This window comes from Lasioglossum baleicum, chromosome 5 (assembly GCF_051020765.1).
Source record: "Lasioglossum baleicum chromosome 5, iyLasBale1, whole genome shotgun sequence".
Classification (NCBI taxonomy): Eukaryota; Metazoa; Arthropoda; class Insecta; order Hymenoptera; family Halictidae; genus Lasioglossum; species Lasioglossum baleicum.
In genome coordinates this window covers 12103752-12121423 of record NC_134933.1, presented here as the reverse complement: position 1 = coordinate 12121423, position 17672 = coordinate 12103752, and the positions used below count along the sequence as shown (strand labels likewise).

Sequence of the window (17672 nt, the reverse complement as noted above, 5' to 3'; positions counted from 1 at the left end):
ATCGAAGCGGAAGCATCGTGAAGATACCCTGGACGCGTGGATACAGTCGTGACGACATATAAGATATAAAAAAATGATCGTGCATGTAAATAAACATCTCTTCGACGATGCTTTTACAAGTGATTGGTGCGACGAAGATGGAGAACCGGACATTGAAACGTAGGGTGGAGGAACAGAGAGAGAAGACTCTTTCGAAAAAAATATTGAAAATACTATTTTAAATACCCGTCCCTCAATTTACGCGGCACTTTTTTACGCGACAAATTTACCTCAATTTGCGCGGAACTTTTTTTACGCGGAATTGATTTACGCGATCTTATTTTACGCGGTCAGATATGTATATACATACATATTTTCCTGTAAGTTTTAAAATTGACTAATATTTATATTTTGAATTGTGTTAAAAATATTGCTTTGGCTTTAAATGATATTAAACATTCAACTATAAATGCTTGCTGGAAAGCAATATGGCCACAAATAATTGCACCAGGCAATACTGTTCCGACAACTGAAGAAGGAGTATCCAGTGTTATTACTTTATCACAAGATGTTGAAACAGGATGCTTTGCCAATTTAAACAAGTGTGACATTAATGATTTACTAGCAGATCGTGAATTAACCGATACTGAATTAATAAATATCATATCTGAAACTCAACCTCATGATGTATGTAGCAGTGACAACGAAGAAACAGATTCATTCACTGCGGAAAATCTTTGTAAAGCTCTTGAGTTAGCAAAGAAACTGGAATATGCCATTATAGACATTGATCCAAACATTCAACGAGCCTTAAAATTTCGTCGAAATTTAATGAAATGTTGCAGCGAATATCAGCAAATTTACGAAAACTTAGTAACAGAAAATATTGTGAAAAACTCATCCGAAAAAATTTACATTCATAATGAAAATGAAGACGAACTTCCAAATATTTCAAGCGATGAAGATGATGAGTTTATGCCGATTAAAAAGAAAAGGCTTATTGTATTGAATTACAGTAGCGATAGTGACATCGAATAAAACTTACGTACTTCTGTTTTCTGAAATGTCTTACTTATTTTTTTGTTAAGTTATGTGAAATAAATATGTACACATGTATTTCTAAAACTTTTACTAGCTTTTATTTCCAATATTTTTCCTTTTATAGTGACAGATTCAATTTACACGATTTCTATTCGCGTAAATCAAATCCACGTGGAAATTGAGGGACGGGTGTAGTATACTTTAATGTGGTTCAATTAAAATACTACTTTAAATAGAATGAAAAATTTCGACATATAAAATATTTTGATTTTGTTAACCAGATACGTAAAATAAATTATTTTAATGTTCTATTTCAAATATTTCCTTACAATGGAAATAAGTTGAGCAAAGAGTTAATATTCTAAGTCATAATTTTTAACATAAGAAAACTATAATAGTATCCTACAAAATAAGTCTCACTATTGTTCAATATTTTTCAAATATAATACTATCTTTAAATAGTATTCTTAAATAGTATTTTAAATAGTATCAAAAACTTTTTCTTATAAATAAAATATTTTATTTGCTATTTACTATTTTCTATTTAAAATACTATTTTGCCCAGCACTGGTCGTTTGACGAAGGCATCCACGAGTATGGGATTCTCTTGCGCCGAGGTTGGCCGTTCAAATTTTTCTCCGTCCCTTTGAAGTCACCGGCTCCGTTCCTCGACCAGCTAATATCCGTCCCACGAACATCGGTCATGTCGCGTATAAGGGCCCACCTTAACCGTTGACTTCTCGTCGCGGGAGACCGTTCAACGACTATCACGATGCAATTAATCCAGCAAGCTTGATCCCTAGAATGTCCCGTCGACGCACGAAACCGTACGCCTTCGCGGAACCAGCCTTCGTGTGAAACGCATAATTAATCATCGTATTATACGATACAACTTAACGATTTCGCGTTAACATTACGTTACAAACTGATTACCGTTCATCAACACCGGAGGACAAGACTTTCTGGCAGATTTTGTGTCAAAGTCAAAGAACTTTCGATAGACATGAGATAGAGCGATGATTTTTTTCACATTAAAGCTGAAGTATTGCAGAATGTAGGAAAAATAGAGAGATTATGGTACGAACGTTTTTTAACTATGAAAATCTACTAAAGGATTTTGTAAAAAAATCCTGAGGTGAACAAATTTTGCGGCCAGTTTTGAAATCAATTTATTTCAATGCTTAAATACTGATTACTAGACTGCGGATCTTTATGCAAAATAAAAAATGTTTGCATTGATTGCAGGACACAGGAGCCAAATAATTTTAATTATTATTTTAATTATCCTATTAAGCTGAAACTAATACGTTGATGTCCTTAAGTATTTTTGAAATGTCCACTACTTTAAATTACAAATACCCATTTTTGACATAGATGCATAAAATCCGCAGTCTACTGATTACAAATGAATCACATTTTATTTTGTCTAAAAAGAGAGGCATAACATTCATATTTGTTAGACTTTGTTAAAATCTTTATCACGATATTAATACTTGGCATTCGGACAAGTTATGCAATTAAGACGAAATTGCCTCTACAAATGAAGATAATTAAAAGATATACATGCAATTGCATTTATATAAATGCTTTGTATTCACGCCAGTGAAATTCGAACATTCAACTATTAAGCGCATACCTATGCACCGGTTGATTCGTGTGTCCGTCCGTGGCTGGCTATTTCTACTTGCTCCGATGTATAGGAACGTTGACGATCTGTAGAGCGTCATTTGTTTTCCACAATGATTTAACATAAACAGGTGGTTAGGAGATAATGGGATTAATTGAAAACATACAATACCCTATCGTCATCATTGTTTATAACAAGGGGAAATGGCGTGTGAATGACAGACGCATTGGCCGACAGCCTTGGGCACGACGCGCACGCGCTTGACGAACTATCAAATTTCATGAATAAAGTGCTTTAACTTCTTCAATTACATTTATTTATAACATTAACAATGACAGCATTAAAACCTGATTGTTTGATTTTCATGGTTGCTGCGTTCAGCGGACTGTCCTAATTGGTACTGACTGCATGAATGTCCCGATCGACACTGACTGGGTGAGTTTCAAATGACTTTGTACCAAATTACAAGTGTGCCGATTGACTCTGTGACTAACCGACAGAGTTCTAAATGACTGCGCACTAAATTGCCAGTGTACTGATTGACACTGATTCTACAACTGGTTTGATAGAACGAAACAGTCGAACGTGACTCTAGCCATACTCTAAAACAGGCATCGCCAGAATTGTTCCAAATAATGAAAATAGAAATCACAGATTTTTTCGAACAACTATAGGGTGTATCGTAAATAAGTTTGAACAAAAATGTGTGTGACAAGAATAAATAAGAGAAAAATTTTTTAAAAATTTAAAGGGGAAGAATTTTATTGTAGACTTTTGACTTACTTTTGTTTAATGTAGAATCAATCCATTTTCGGTTGTACCACCTTGATCGTCCTGTATATCGAGGTGATTCGTGACAATTGCGATAAATAGTAGACACGGCTTTCGTTATTTATGCGCGTAGCCGCGTTTAATTCGATTTCGGGGCCGGCGATGGTCAGAGATCAAAGTTCTGGTCCTGTCGTCGTTCCGGGACGTCGAGCCAGGGAAGGGTGCAAAATATCAAGCCGGCTCGAGGCGTAATTGAATCTGTAACGGCAACCAAATCAGCGCGACGGCCAATCATTACATTATACGAGTCGCTCACCGGCGATCGACATTCGTTAGTCAATCGTTCGTGTAATTGTTGGGCCAGGGTTCCCGGTTAAGCCGCCGCTTTGTAGTTCGAGGCAGCAGAAACACGCCGCCGCGGACCCGACACGCTCCAACGAAAGAAATACGATCGTTCGACGTCAGATAAGTGGCAGCAAGACGGACAACCCTGGCGAAATCCACCCGCCGAGACTTGTTTGAATGGCTAAATGGATTTGTTTCGAGAAACGCGTCGGCGGGTACGCGAGAGCAAAAGGAAATGGAAAATTGTCTTAAGGGTAATTAAAAAGTTGAAGGGTGTGGTCTGACAAAACGACTTTATACTTCCACCTTTCGAACATGTTCACAGTCATGTATGGCTGACACAATTCTTCGAATGTATTAAACAATTAAGTTTCTTCGTAATATTAGGTGATTGCATAAGTTCGTGCCCGATTTCCATAGATTCGCCATTCTTTTCTAATTGTAGAAAATATTATTCGTATTAATTTGTAAAAGCATCTAATTCTAATGTTTTCTTTTTTAATCAAATTATTAAACGTTTGAACTTTTCTTCTATATTCGGTTTCATTAAAATAGACTAACTCGAGAAGAGTCTTTATACGCTTTTATAATTCTCATAATTATAATTAAATCTCTCCAAAAGCATTTTTGTCATAATTTTGTTCGCATACGTTGAAGCATCGCGAATAAATATGTAAAATTTCAAATTAAAATTGCAATTAAAATTCTTAACGGGCTTTAGCGTGGTGAGCTTGGCGAAAATTTGATAAACGCATGGACATGTGCGGTTTCGAAGGAACGATGTCAAGTCTCGTGAATTAATTCAGCTGTAAAGCTATTCTGATTCGTTTTTGGAAAGTGCAATTAAATCTTTTGTCGTGTAACATTGAATGGTACGAGCTTTATAAACGATGTTCGTAACCCACGAAGGAGTTGAATTTTTCATTTCCATTCTTGAGATCTTTCTAGCATGAACAAATAGTGCTTTCTTATGTGTGAGCGTCCTACTTTCAGTATACTCGGATGTTCGTAAGTTACGAAGGGGTTGAAATGTCAGAAGAATGGAATCATTTATCTTACACTGGATTTTTTATCATTTCCATTTTTGAGATCTTTCATGAACAAATAGTGCGTTCGTATCTGTGAACGTCCTACTTTCAATAAACTGTTGCTGTGCGAACTGCGTAAGAATTCTTGCGTCCTGATTTATCCATAAATATAAAAAATGTGATAGACTTGAAGGGGGGAAATGTGGGATGCGAGTGCTGGAGCGAAAAGTACGAACCGACGACAGACAATCGTGCATCTAGCAGGTAGACGATTACAGAGATTGAAGATTACAGAGATTAGAGTCGTCCCACAGGTTGGGAGCGGCGGGAATGTAAAGTTGTTGCTTTGTTACCTTGGTAAACAGTAGGAAAGCGGTGGAAATTAGTCGTTCGGCTAGAGCCAGTGCCAAGAGTGGCACCGCGATAATTAGGTTTCACTTGGTTCGCTTTAATAATCTAGGCAACATGCAAAGTGCATTGCCGGGTATTCTTGTCGGTTGCATCGTCGTCGGTGAGACGGTCTCTCGTGTCCAACGTTAACGTCGCAGAACTCGAGTCTGTTCGGTCACCCGGCCCTTAGGTTTCTGGGTGACAAATTTTGCAAGGACAGCCGGAATTATTAATGCCTTTTCCGCGTAGAGAGACCGAGACGAGACGAGGCGCGAAATTAGCAAGCCCGAAAGCGGTACACGCCGTGCTACAAGCGAATTCCAATCGAGATAATGAAAATTAACGACGTTAAAGCGACGTCACGCTCGTAATTAATTATCGTGGCCCGTTTGCTCGTTGTCGATCGGCTCTCGCCAACGCCGGACCCTTCCTCCCACGAGGGGACCAGCCATAATCGCGATATCAATCCTTCATTAATTCCTCACCGAAGGTCGCCGCGTCTCGAAACTCTTCTCGAACGATCATGCCCCGGTTAACCCTTCTGTAGTCAACCAAAGTGTATAGATTATTTCAAACCTTTCTGCATTCAACATGTTTGCACAAATTCTCATTATAAGGCTATAAATTAATTATATTAGTTTAAATTGTTGAAAGAAATACCCGGTTGGGCGGGTACCCATGCGCGTCAATCGATTTAAATTTACAAAATGCATGTTTTAACACTTAGCACTCGAGTGGTAACTCTGAGGTGCCACTAAAAATTGCTATGCAAAAAAATCATTGGAAATATTTTAGGTTGGAAGAAATGTTTAATTTTCGAGTTAAAATAGCTCCGAGTGCAAAGAATTAAATTTTCATGACAGACACAGATTTTAAAAATCGTGACCTTTACTTTCTCCTTCGCAATTGTGACCAATAACAGTTTAAAAAAAAATTATTTACCCATTGGCTAGTAAAAACTAACCGTTCTAACGTATCCAAAAAACTCAAACTGTTGGATCCAATTTTGAAAAAGTTATTCGTTTTTAAAAGCTGTACGAATACTTGCTCTTATTTACGGTCACATATATGTACATATATTGAACAGATAACGCAGCGAGTTCTATTGTTTTAAACTTGGCTCTAAAAGAGTGCATTATTTATGAGAGAACACAATAGAAGCGGATTAGAGTTTGAAAGTGAAAGTAGGAACAGGTATTCAGGAAACGATTTATTATAAACTCCAATTTTTCACCTTGTTTCTGATCAGTGATACTTGTATGGAGTACGTAGCCTCTGCTTTTCTCGAAAGCTTCTAAATTACTGAAGTATCTGTAAGAAGCTGGTAAGACCTTTGAGTACCACTAATCTGCACTTTGTACTGAAATCATCGAAGACAATTCCAGTCAGAATCGTAGAAGCTGAGCAGGGCCGGCCATCTGGAGGGTGCGGCGGATGCTATGCTCCGGGCCCCGCGATTGAGAGGGCCCGAACATGATCAAGAACTAAAATAATGTAATTCTTCTGAAGTAATTAATGTATTAACAAAAACAAAATCACGCATTAAATAAACATGCATTAGTAATACATGTTCGTGTTTGTAATTTTCTTTTTACTATACAAAAAATTTAGGGTTTCTTGCACCCAGGCCCCTTTATAGAGAAGGCCGGCCCTGAAGCTGAGAGATGCTTTCAAGTAAGTACAAGAAGCTTCCTTCTTGCGCAATATAGGGATATTCTTGCTTCTCTCACTTTGTCAAAAATTCACAAATATGTAGTTTCAATGTGTTTTCGCAAACGTGTTCAAAGTTTCATCGTGATTTGTTGTTTAGTTTGGTAAATAAAAATGGTGAAAGTACAGGTCCAAGCAGGTCGAGAAACGGGAATAGCCCCTTGAGCTGAAGAGTGCTTACAGCGCTCGATGTGATTTCAGCTGTTACCGAACTGAGTTCTGTTTGTTTGACCAAATGTGCTGGATTAGACCTTTTGCCCCGATAGGCCACGTGTCTAGGCGATTTGTCCATCATGGGACACAGCGACGATCTCGTAAAAGGTGTAGAAAACCCTGAAGTGGACAACGCTCCTTAAACGAGTGTGTCTGGCGTTGAGGACCGATTTGGAAAACCGTACAATTGTACAGGAGTGCTCTCTTGTGTAGGACCAAACGCAAAAAATATCGGACGACAACGTTGACGCTCGGACATGTCGAGCAACTATAATCAACCCGTACGATTTAAATGAACAATTGATTTACCGGTATCCGGATGCACATTTCCAAATAAGTATTCGCGTTTTCTGATCTCCTGCAAGGGCAGGCGTTTATTAAGAGAAGAGTTTATTTGTCTTATCTCGGTCGGTGAGTGCAAGAACGATCATCCACCGGCAAGAAAGTTCGCGGCGAGGGTGCCGGCGACGTGATGTATAATTCATAGACCCGTTGGGTTCATGCATATATAGATATATAGAGATATATAGGGTGGGACAGTAAATGTTACCGCCTTCGATACCTTGAAAACTACGAGAGCAGGACAAATGTTTGTTTAACAGGCGTCGTATGTTGCAGAAGTTGCTGTTGTGTCATGGTAATTTTGTTTTTCTAATCGGAAGCGTTTCGACGACCCAAGGCTACTTTCCTGCACGCTCACAGCGAAGCTGTCGACAACCAAAAATTTTACATTTCCTTTTCCTGAATTGCCATCATTATCAATCAAAATTTAATGTATAATCAAAATTGCGCGAATGAAAAAACGAAGCCTTGACCAACATTTTGGTAAAGGGAAAAATTCCTCTGATTCACCTCAGCAATTATTATGTCGTATTGCTGGTAGAAAGCTAATTTTTCAAATATGTATCTTTTAAACTAATTATTTTTTTAAAAATCAGTTTACGCTAGAAAGGATTCGTCATTCATAGACGCACAAATTAGATTCTGAAATTTTCGTCTAGGCCTAATAGTTTCGGAGATGTTCAATGAAATGGATCTTTCACATGAATGTCGACAGCTATAAAGTACGTGTCAAATTTATGTAGTTATTCGTTTTTATCAACGATTGCACCAAAACAAATTCCTTTCTGCTCCGTTACTGTCTTCCTTAATCGTGCGCCTTCGTATATCAAACCGCATTTGGCCAGACTCACCGAGCCGAGTGTAACGAACTTTCCTTATCTCATTCACCCCTCGCCGGATTTTCCTATCTCCGTTTTTCTTGCCACGACATCCAACATGCTTGAATCCTACTCGCCGATAATGCGAAATCGCATCCTCCGCGGCCTACGCGCTGCTTCACGGACCGCTTTATGCCAAGATGCTCTGCGAGGTTGTAATACTTGCGTGGAAACATCTGCAGAATTTTTCTCTGGATGATTCTTCGCTTCTTCAGCATCGAATATTCTTAGTCAACTCTGTCGCTTGCAACAAGATACATTCAAATCACAAAAGTCATAAATCAAATTAATTTCCCCATTAGACTTTGTATGTAGATTTAATACTTTTCCTTAATCCGTTTAACGAGCGTGAAGAATGCTCTGGCTGACATTTCCAATCGTATGTCTATACATCTGGCGTTCAGAAGCGACTGGTGTATGAACACACGTGCGCGACACGTGTTCGGGACGACGACAAAAAAGGCAAATCTGTTGAGAGCCAGGTCTCAATCTCGAGAATTTCGACAACGTCAAACGATGAAGGCTATTGGAGTCATCAAAAGAAGTTTTAATCACCGGACACTTATTCAAATTTGGATGCAGACGATTTTTTGCTATTGAAAGACCTATATTGTGAAATAAAAATGGTACTTACTAATTTTTTCTGATCTAGAGAATATTTTCTAAATTTTAATTGTTATTCTTATATATATTTTCCAATTTTTTTAATTTAAATGCTTCTAGAGCTATCCATAATCATTTATTTTCAAATAGCATATGTATATATATATATGTATTTAAATTTGCATTCAAATATATTTTATCGTATAATAGCTACACACACACGTCTAATCAAAATAAAATAATAAAATCCAGCTGGAAGCTACATAGATATTTCTGTATTTTTTAGTTGAACCAAGAATTATATGGTACACTTATGTACAAAATTTCTAATCGAGAGAGTATTCTATACTTTGCAAGCTCGCTTAATTTTATAGTATGATGATGTCGATAGAATTACATTCATAATCATGTACTGTGGATCTTCCGAATCAGGTTCTGTATCCGTGACTGTTGCTTCTTTGTACAATAATGATTCTAAATGACTGCCTACTTGTACTCGAATACGCTTCGATATCAAATTGGCAGCCTTCACAATTTCTTCTTCTAGTTTGAACCGTAGCAGATCAATACCAGTTAATTTCACAGCAGAAACAGCATACGTGTCTTCTGGTAGATCATGCTTCTTCAGAGAATCCTTATCAATCATATCGCATTTATTTGCTACATTTATTACTAGTTTATCATCACCTATCATAGGCTTGATTGTTTTCTCTATGTGCTGAAGTTGTGCATTGAGATCAGGATGACTCACGTCGTAAACATGAATAATAATGTCCTAAAAGAATGAAAGGGATTAGTTACCGAGTCTTTAAATGTTTAGAAATAATTACTGAATTAGTTAACGTACTGCATCGATAGCGTCTTCCAGAGTAACTTTAAACGGTTCTATTAGAGCCTCTGGTACATCTTGAATAAATCCAATGGTATCGATATATAGTATTTTTAGCTTGTTCGGAAGATAACCTTGGTGAACTGTTGTGTCCAAAGTAGCGAACAACTGATTCCGAGGTTGCAGAGACGCGTCTCCTGTTAATGCTTTTATTAACGATGTTTTTCCAGCATTCGTATATCCAACTACAGCAACGCTTGGGAAACCACAAATCTGTCTTCGGCTCTTTATCATGGTTCTGTGTTCTTTCAGCTTCTTAAGCGCATTCTTCAATTTCTTCTCTCGGTTCTCCAGATATTTCTTTCTCCCTTCATCCATGTTTATCTTGCCTAATTTAGTATCAGATAAATCGACCATTTTCTTCTTTATATATGGAATCTCTGCCAAGGCCACTTGCAACATTGCTTCCGGAGATTTTGCATGTTCACGAAATATATGAACAACCATAGAATAGCGGTCATAAATAGGTAATCGGAAAGCACTCTGCAATTCAGCGATTTGTACGAATCTCAGCAAGTTAGTGCTAACAAATACTGCTGTTATATTTGGATTACTTCTAATTTCGTTTCTCAGATTCTCAAGACTTCCTTTGCCAATTAATTTGTTCTTCGTCAATGTTAACAGAGGGACGATTTTTGTACCAACTATAGACCAATTTGGCAATGTACTGGTAAGTGCTACCGCTTCTGCTAATTGTAATTCAGGCGTTGTAATTCTTTTCTTATTTACACCCCATTTTATGTACGGCTGTATAATAAATACATTATGTCTGCCGACAACTGTTCCTAAATAATCCTCAGATATTTTCCTGTATATATCTTTCTCCTCTTCGTTTTCTTCGTATCCTTCAATCTCCATCATGGAATCATGTTTAAACCGATGGACAAGACTTGACGCGATACCTTCGTTCTTTCTACGTATCGGGTTTATTATATTATAATACCGAGTGTTAGTTTGTACAACGTAGAAGAGTTTCTTTAAGTTCTGCATTGCTATTTATAAATATTTGCAAGTACTTCAACTTTCAAAAAATACTTTACAAACGTTTATACATTCATAAATCTCTTAGACTAAAATACAAAATATTATGATATCAAGTCTTAGTTTGTACAACATAGAAAAGTTTCTTTAAATTCTGCATTGCTATACATGTAAAAAAATACTCTCTCTCTCTCTCTCTCTCTTCTACTAAATATATAAATATATTATTCTCCAATGTACTTCAACTTTCAAGAAATACTTTACAAACGTTCATACATTCATAAATCTCTTAGACTAAAATACAGACATTAATTTATTTATAGAAGAAGATTATTTTACATCCGAACCTATTCGTTGCCTTCAAATATTCAATTTTAAACAAATAAATAAGATATCGAAACACTACTAACATAACCCTAAATAGGTATTCATGATAAAATGAAATGTGACTCGCCACGAGCGTTCGAAAAATTTTGTTATGTCGTAATTAATATTTATCGTAATAATAATGATAATAAAGCATACTTTTTACACATGATGGATATATAATATTGCACAAAACCAAATACAAACAACAGTATAAATTTTCAAACACAGCTGCTGTCTCATCTATTTATGTATGTAAACGTATATGTAAATAATATCCAATAATGTACAATTTCCGTCCAGAATATATATAACAATGCAATGCACGTTTTATTTTATTAAAATATACACGTTCGTTTGCGCGCGCTAAATTTGAGTGTTGTAATCGACACGCATTCCTGCCACGTGACTGGTCACCTTATCACAACTTGTGATTCACAAGGCTGACAAGTGTCAGTTTTCAGTATTATTGCGAATTAGTACTCCTCGAAATCATCCGAAATTACGGATAAAATTAGTCTCGATCACCTGCAAGAAGAATGGAGCCTGGAATATTAACAAAAGTTTTAAATGATTTTCTGACGACTGTCGACGGCGAATTGAGTTTACACAAAGGAGAATACTTTTTGGTAATTTGTATATGTGAACGTATAAATAAACATTCTCGTATAACCTCAGGAAAAATTCATGGAAAAATATAATATGTTTTATTGTTTGCGAAACTCGAACAGATATACAGTATCGTTGACAAATATTGGTGTTACGGAGAATCTAGAGGCAGAACAGGAAAATTTCCCTCAAGTCATTTGCATAAAGTTGATATACCGCACCTACATGACTCAGAACATTTATTTGTAAGTACTGCCACTTTTCCAGGACAGCAGGATGGAGATTTATCTTTTGCACAAGGTAACCTGTTTCTCTGTCTATACAACTTGAAAATTCAAGAAGACAGAACCTCCATAACTCGAACATTTTAACTCTTCCAAGATTAAAAGTAATTGTGTTTCATGTTCACCGAACCAGGTATACTTATTACCGGAATACGAGATGTGGGATCCGGATGGTACTTAGGACAAATAGATGATAATACCGGTATATTTCCTTTAACTCATGCATGGCAACTTGATTCTAACTTGTTGAAGGTATGCCTGTTAAATAACGTTTAATCCAAATGTTAGAATATATGTATTGGATCAATGGAAACTAGAACGATTTTCTCTCTTAACATGTTCAATAGGTTGAAAATGATATAAAAGTATTTTTAAATTCGTCTAATGTTTTTAATGTTTCAAATCACACCTACTCATTTTTATCATAAATGCATAAAATCCGCTGTCTATTTCTGCTGGTGTCTTAGAAAGCTGCAGAAAAGAAGAATATAAGGAAGAAGGCGAGGATAAAAACCAATTTGAAAGCACAACTTGATGGCGAACTTGATTTAGTAGAAGGAGAAATGGTAACCGTCACAGAAATTCTTGACGATGGCTGGTGCCATGGAATCACAGATAGCGGCAAAAGGGGAATATTTCCAGAAGCATTTGTCTCGTATATTACTGACGACACTGACCAATTGGACACAGCCTGTGTATTACACAATAATTCTTTTTCCACCACAGTGGCATGCGAGAAGAGACTGTACCAAAATCTTGAGAAAACAGTAACAGAGCCTAGCGTCGATGAACCTGCACCAGACTACTATGACTTATTTCCTCAATACATACAAAACGCTTCGAACTCAAATTCAGTGGAAAGCGTGGAAAATAATAGTAATTTCAACATGCTAGATGTGAAACCTTATGCTATAACATTATATCCATTCAATGCTCAGTTTCCTAATGAACTTAGTTTCGAAGCAGGAGAAGTAGTACATCTTATCAAACATATAGACTCGGAGTGGATAGAGGGTACATTAGACAACCGTAAAGGAATTTTTCCTATATCTTATGTTAACATTATAGTAGATTGTACCGAAACTCCCAACGATCAAAACTTTTACAGCCAAGATGTAGGCACTACGGAATACGATGCGCTGGAGCCTGGTATGCGAGCAAAGGTAGAATACACTTTTGAAGCTCAAATGGATGGAGACTTGAGTGTCACCGAAGGTGATACAGTTACAGTTATTAATATGGCTAATGCAGATTGGGTAAACGTTAAGAATGTACACGAACAAATTGGTTTGTGTCCACGGGGCTACCTAAGCGCGTTGCAAACAGAACCTTTAGATATCGAGCAAAGTACATTGGAAGACTTTGTCATAATAAGACACGACGAAGTAACTCCCAAAACAACGGAAGAACAAAAATCAAAAAGACTCTCAGAACCACATAGACCAGCACCACCTGTACCAGCACCTGGCAGTGTTCCATTACAAAAGAATATGGTAGAAAATAAGCAACCAACGTTTCAAAATATCAACCAGCAAGTAGACACTGCTAGCAATAATAATGTAGATCTTAATAAAAAGAGAGCAGATCAAAGGCAAAATGTTATATCAGAATTAGTCATCACGGAAAAAGACTATGTTCGTGGTTTGAACTTAACATATGAAACATTTAACTTGTACAATCCAAGTGCACTAGAGTCTCTGGGAATTGATGTTCCAACTCTGTTTGGTAATATTTTCGAAGTGATTCAAGTTGCGCAGGAATTATTAGATATGATACTAAAGGCGATGAAAGGATGCGACGAAGAGCAACAAACGGTTGGTCCTTGCTTTACGAAGATGGCTGAGAAATTGAAGAATGTTTATGTGAAATATTGTGGAAATCACGAAGCAGCGTTGGTATTGTTGAAGAAGGTAACCAAATTGATAGTAGAATACTATATCTTTTGTTTCGTTTATTTTAAATGCGAACTTTATACATGCAATTTCAGTACGAAACTAACGAAGAAATAATGGCAGTGTTCGGCAAAGGCATCGATACGTTGCGGGGTCAAGTAGCTTGCTTCGACATGAGTTCTATTCTGATAAAGCCTGTGCAAAGAATATTGAAGTATCCTCTTATTTTATACGAATTGGTGAAAGTGAGTATTTTACGAATACATCTTTTACAATGAAGTTATACGTTTGTTTACAAGTTTACAATGAGTTTATATGTTTCTGTATACGTAATCACTATATTATAAACTTCTTTGAAACCATGTAGCTGTTTTTTAGTGCACCGACGACGATCATCCGGATAAACCCATGGTCGAGGAAGCGTGGAAAGTTATGACAGCCGTAGCGAGTCATATTAACGAATACAAACGTCGAAAAGACTTGGTGTCCAAGTATTTAGACAACGACAATACCTTGATCAGGAAAATGGCCAAACTTAACATGCATTCTGTAGCGAAGATGTCGACTAGATTGAGTACAAGATTATCGGCAAGCTTAGGATTGACGAATGTTGCTGGTGATCCAGAGTTCGAAGAACTCGAACGACAATTCAGATCAGTAGAAAAGTGTACATTACAATTAGCTAAAGATGTAGACCAATGCTTTACGTATCTAAGCGATGAAGCTATTTCTGGAGAAGTGATATCAGATTTTTTGATTCAATATTATCAAGGAACACCGAACCTCGAAGCGAAAAGACTTAGAGAAATAAGATCGACGATATGGTCGCAGTTTATTCAGGAACAGAAAGTATGTTTAAAGCGGAGGGTTCTTGACCCAGTGAATGTCTTAGCAATATTATTAGAGGGACCGGCAGTATTGATAACAAAAAGGCATGATAAGCTGCTCGACTACGACGCAGCCATTTCTAAAAGCGACTGGTACAAAGAATCGAGAATTGTAATTACCTTATGTGTATATTTTAATACAACTAGGTATACAATTGAAATAATACTAAAAATGTTGTCTCTTGTTATTCGATGTTCCTACAGGCACAGGATGAACTGTCGACAGCGAAATGCAATTACGAAGCTTTAACGCAACAGCTGTTGGAAGAATTACCGGTTGTGGTTGATGCAGCAACAAAAGTATTAGTAAACTGTATCAGTGCGTTCGCACATTCTAGGAAGCTTCTATGCGGCAAGATCACCAAGCGCTATCTAACTCTGTGCGAGGTTGTCTAGCAAAAAGAATAATCAATATTATGACTAGACAGCGGATCTTTATGCACTTATAGCAATATTGAGTACATGAAATTCAAAATTGTTGAGTAATTTTAAACATTAAAGATGTCAATGTATGATTTCTCCTCTTTTAAAATCATTAAGGGAAGAAATAACATTCAATTTATTTTGCATAAAGATTCGCTGTCTAATTATGGCCATTTACAAAGATTGTAATTAAATGAACTCCTTTTGTGTTTGTAGAACTCCGTTCAGCTATCGAGTCAGGATATCTTGGAGTCATTTTTAGTGAATCATAGTTTACTATGGAATCAAATAACACGTTTCGGTTTTGCTGGAACAAACCCAAGAATCGAAGAAGCTGAGTCAACATGGTGTCCGCAAAGCGAAAAGCAAAGAAATACTCTGAGAAACAAATACTCCAGCGATAAATTGTACGTAATCACAGAAAATATAGTGAGCACATCGTCTTTGGATATGGGAGCAGCTCGTGGAACTCTAGTAGCAGTAATAAAAAAACAAGATCCTATGGGTGATACAAGTAGATGGTTCGTCGATAATGGAGTTGTGCAAGGATTTTTGCCATCTAAAATCTTGCACCTTCACCAAGTACCGCACCTTTCTCTGTATAGTGAAACTAAAAGCATCGCGACTACATCTAATAACGCATCTATGCCTGATTTAATATGCATGGACTCTCCTGTTAAAGAACAGAAATCCGTGTCTCATCTCCAAGAATTATTGGAGCTAAACACGGAGGAAAAAGCGAAGAAAGAAGGCCATTGTTACGATAATATTGAACAAATTCCTAGAGTGCAACAGTATCAGAATCTGAACTACGAGGTAGGTGGTGATATATGCCATTTATTTTAAAACTAAAATAACTAGACTGCGGATGTTTATGCAATTTTCAAATTTTGTAGACAAATTTTAAGAAAGTGGTACCAAATAAAATTCTATTTTCATTGATAATAGCACTTGCAGATCCAAGATAAATAAAAATGGTACTTAATTCTGTTGAATTTAATATTCTAGCATTTTTTGAACATTTTTATAAGTCATAAATGCACAAACATCCGCAGTGTAATTATAACGATGTAGTGCATAATTATAAATTGCAACTTGTTCTAGTTTTATTACGCAGAGTACGATTTTTCTGCAACTATTCCTGGAACATTGCCTATTACCAAGGGGCAAGCTTTGAGGCTTGTTAGGCCTCATGACGAGAAGGGGAACGACGAATGGTGGCTTATGGAAGATCGTTACGGTAACAAAGGATATGTACCTAATAATTATTTGTGCGATCCACCTACAAGAAAATAATGAAATCGCAAATTCAATGTGTCTGGATACCTTCAGTGCCTGCGATCAAATTATTATTCTGACGAAGTTATAGTATTCTAAACCTCTATCTCGAATGTGGAATATTAATATACAGAATTATTTTTACAGAAATCTATTGCAATGTTTTGTTTACAGTCTCTATACTTAAATATACATAATAATTTATATTTTAAAATCTATGTACAATGTACAGTAATTCTCCAATCAAAGTCCCAACACCCGTGTTTTGAACGGACTTCAGTAGCGTAGAGAGGCTATTTTTTTATGACTGCGTCTACCGCGCCGACCGCGCCGAGACTTCAATCGACGAGTCGAACATAGAGAAGGACAGAATGAAATAGGATCGCGTGGCCGAAGCGTGTCGCCGTCGCCGGCACTGTTTAAAGGCTCGTGCGTCATCACAATGAAACACCAAAATCTTAGCTTCTTTATTTTCCATTATTTCTTTATGGAACTTTCACCAACATATTCGTGGCATTTTTCTAATGCGAAATGATACCAAACACGATATAATTTCAACTGTATTTAGTGGTTTAACGGACGATGAAAGTTTCGAACGCAACGAAGAAGAGTGTATGGGAAAGAAAGAGATGCGGACAGTCGACGTCGCCGGCACAGTTCAAAGGCCCGCGTTGTCGCTGTCCTTCCTTGCTCCCGAAACTTTCACCATCGATTAAACCACTAAATACAGTTGAAATTATATCGTGTTTGGTGTCATTTTAATCAGAGAAATGCCAGGAATAAGGTAGTGAAAGTCCCATAAAACAATAATGAAAATTAAGAAGTTTCAGAATTCAATTCACTCGAGTCAATGTTGTGGTGTTCATATCGATATACCCGAGCCGAGATCAATCATCGCCGCCCTAAGGCGCGGCGCAGCGTTGGCCGGCAGTGGAATGAGTAGGCACTGGACTTCGATTAGATAGGCGGTCCAGGAGTTCGATTGAAGAATTACTGTACATCTTTCCATTTAGGGAATGTATTACTTCTGTGATAATATACGTATATTTTATTACAAATGTACTTGCAATGCTAAATTCAAATTAGAGTCTCATTATTACCCTTTAAATACACTTTTTAATCGGTTTTGTAATATC

General features: G+C 36.9%; 2 protein-coding genes across 4 annotated transcripts; one reads left to right on the top strand and one right to left on the bottom strand.

Annotated features, from left to right (window-relative positions):
• Nucleotides 1-1099: 1099 nt before the first annotated feature.
• On the bottom strand, nucleotides 1100-11728 carry LOC143209130 (putative GTP-binding protein 6). 3 transcript variants are annotated; one of them, XR_013009052.1, is made up of 3 exons: nucleotides 9775-11728; nucleotides 3735-9702; nucleotides 1100-3676 (listed from the first exon to the last, which is right to left on the bottom strand). XR_013009052.1 is itself a non-coding variant. In XM_076424428.1 (2 exons), exons 1-2 carry the CDS (start codon nucleotides 10804-10806, stop codon nucleotides 9271-9273), a joined length of 1464 nt encoding a protein of 487 aa, XP_076280543.1. In that variant the 5' UTR covers nucleotides 10807-11728; the 3' UTR covers nucleotides 1100-9270. The 3 variants fall into 3 exon arrangements, 1 of the variants encoding a protein (XP_076280543.1); XR_013009053.1 differs by having other exon boundaries at nucleotides 1102-2733; nucleotides 3431-9702; XM_076424428.1 differs by having other exon boundaries at nucleotides 1100-9702.
• LOC143209124 (rho guanine nucleotide exchange factor 38) lies at nucleotides 11552-17618 on the top strand. The gene is made up of 9 exons (XM_076424418.1): nucleotides 11552-11792; nucleotides 11895-12072; nucleotides 12190-12308; nucleotides 12524-13966; nucleotides 14044-14193; nucleotides 14327-14947; nucleotides 15040-15222; nucleotides 15475-16074; nucleotides 16363-17618. The coding sequence occupies exons 1-9, from the start codon at nucleotides 11703-11705 to the stop codon at nucleotides 16552-16554; spliced, it is 3576 nt and encodes a 1191-aa protein (XP_076280533.1). The 5' UTR covers nucleotides 11552-11702; the 3' UTR covers nucleotides 16555-17618.
• Nucleotides 17619-17672: the final 54 nt, after the last annotated feature.

Bases quoted from the DNA above. Each gene is read 5' to 3' on its own strand.
- LOC143209124 (XM_076424418.1), top strand. From the start codon at position 11,703: ATGGAGCCTGGAATATTAACAAAAGTTTTAAATGATTTTCTGACGACT. The intron at 14,948-15,039 runs GTAATTACCTTA...ATGTTCCTACAG, and splicing joins GGTACAAAGAATCGAGAATT to GCACAGGATGAACTGTCGAC. The intron at 15,223-15,474 runs GTTGTCTAGCAA...TTGTGTTTGTAG, and splicing joins GCTATCTAACTCTGTGCGAG to AACTCCGTTCAGCTATCGAG.
- LOC143209130 (XM_076424428.1), bottom strand. From the start codon at position 10,806: ATGCAGAACTTAAAGAAACTCTTCTACGTTGTACAAACTAACACTCGG. The intron at 9,703-9,774 runs GTACGTTAACTA...TCATTCTTTTAG, and splicing joins TGGAAGACGCTATCGATGCA to GACATTATTATTCATGTTTA.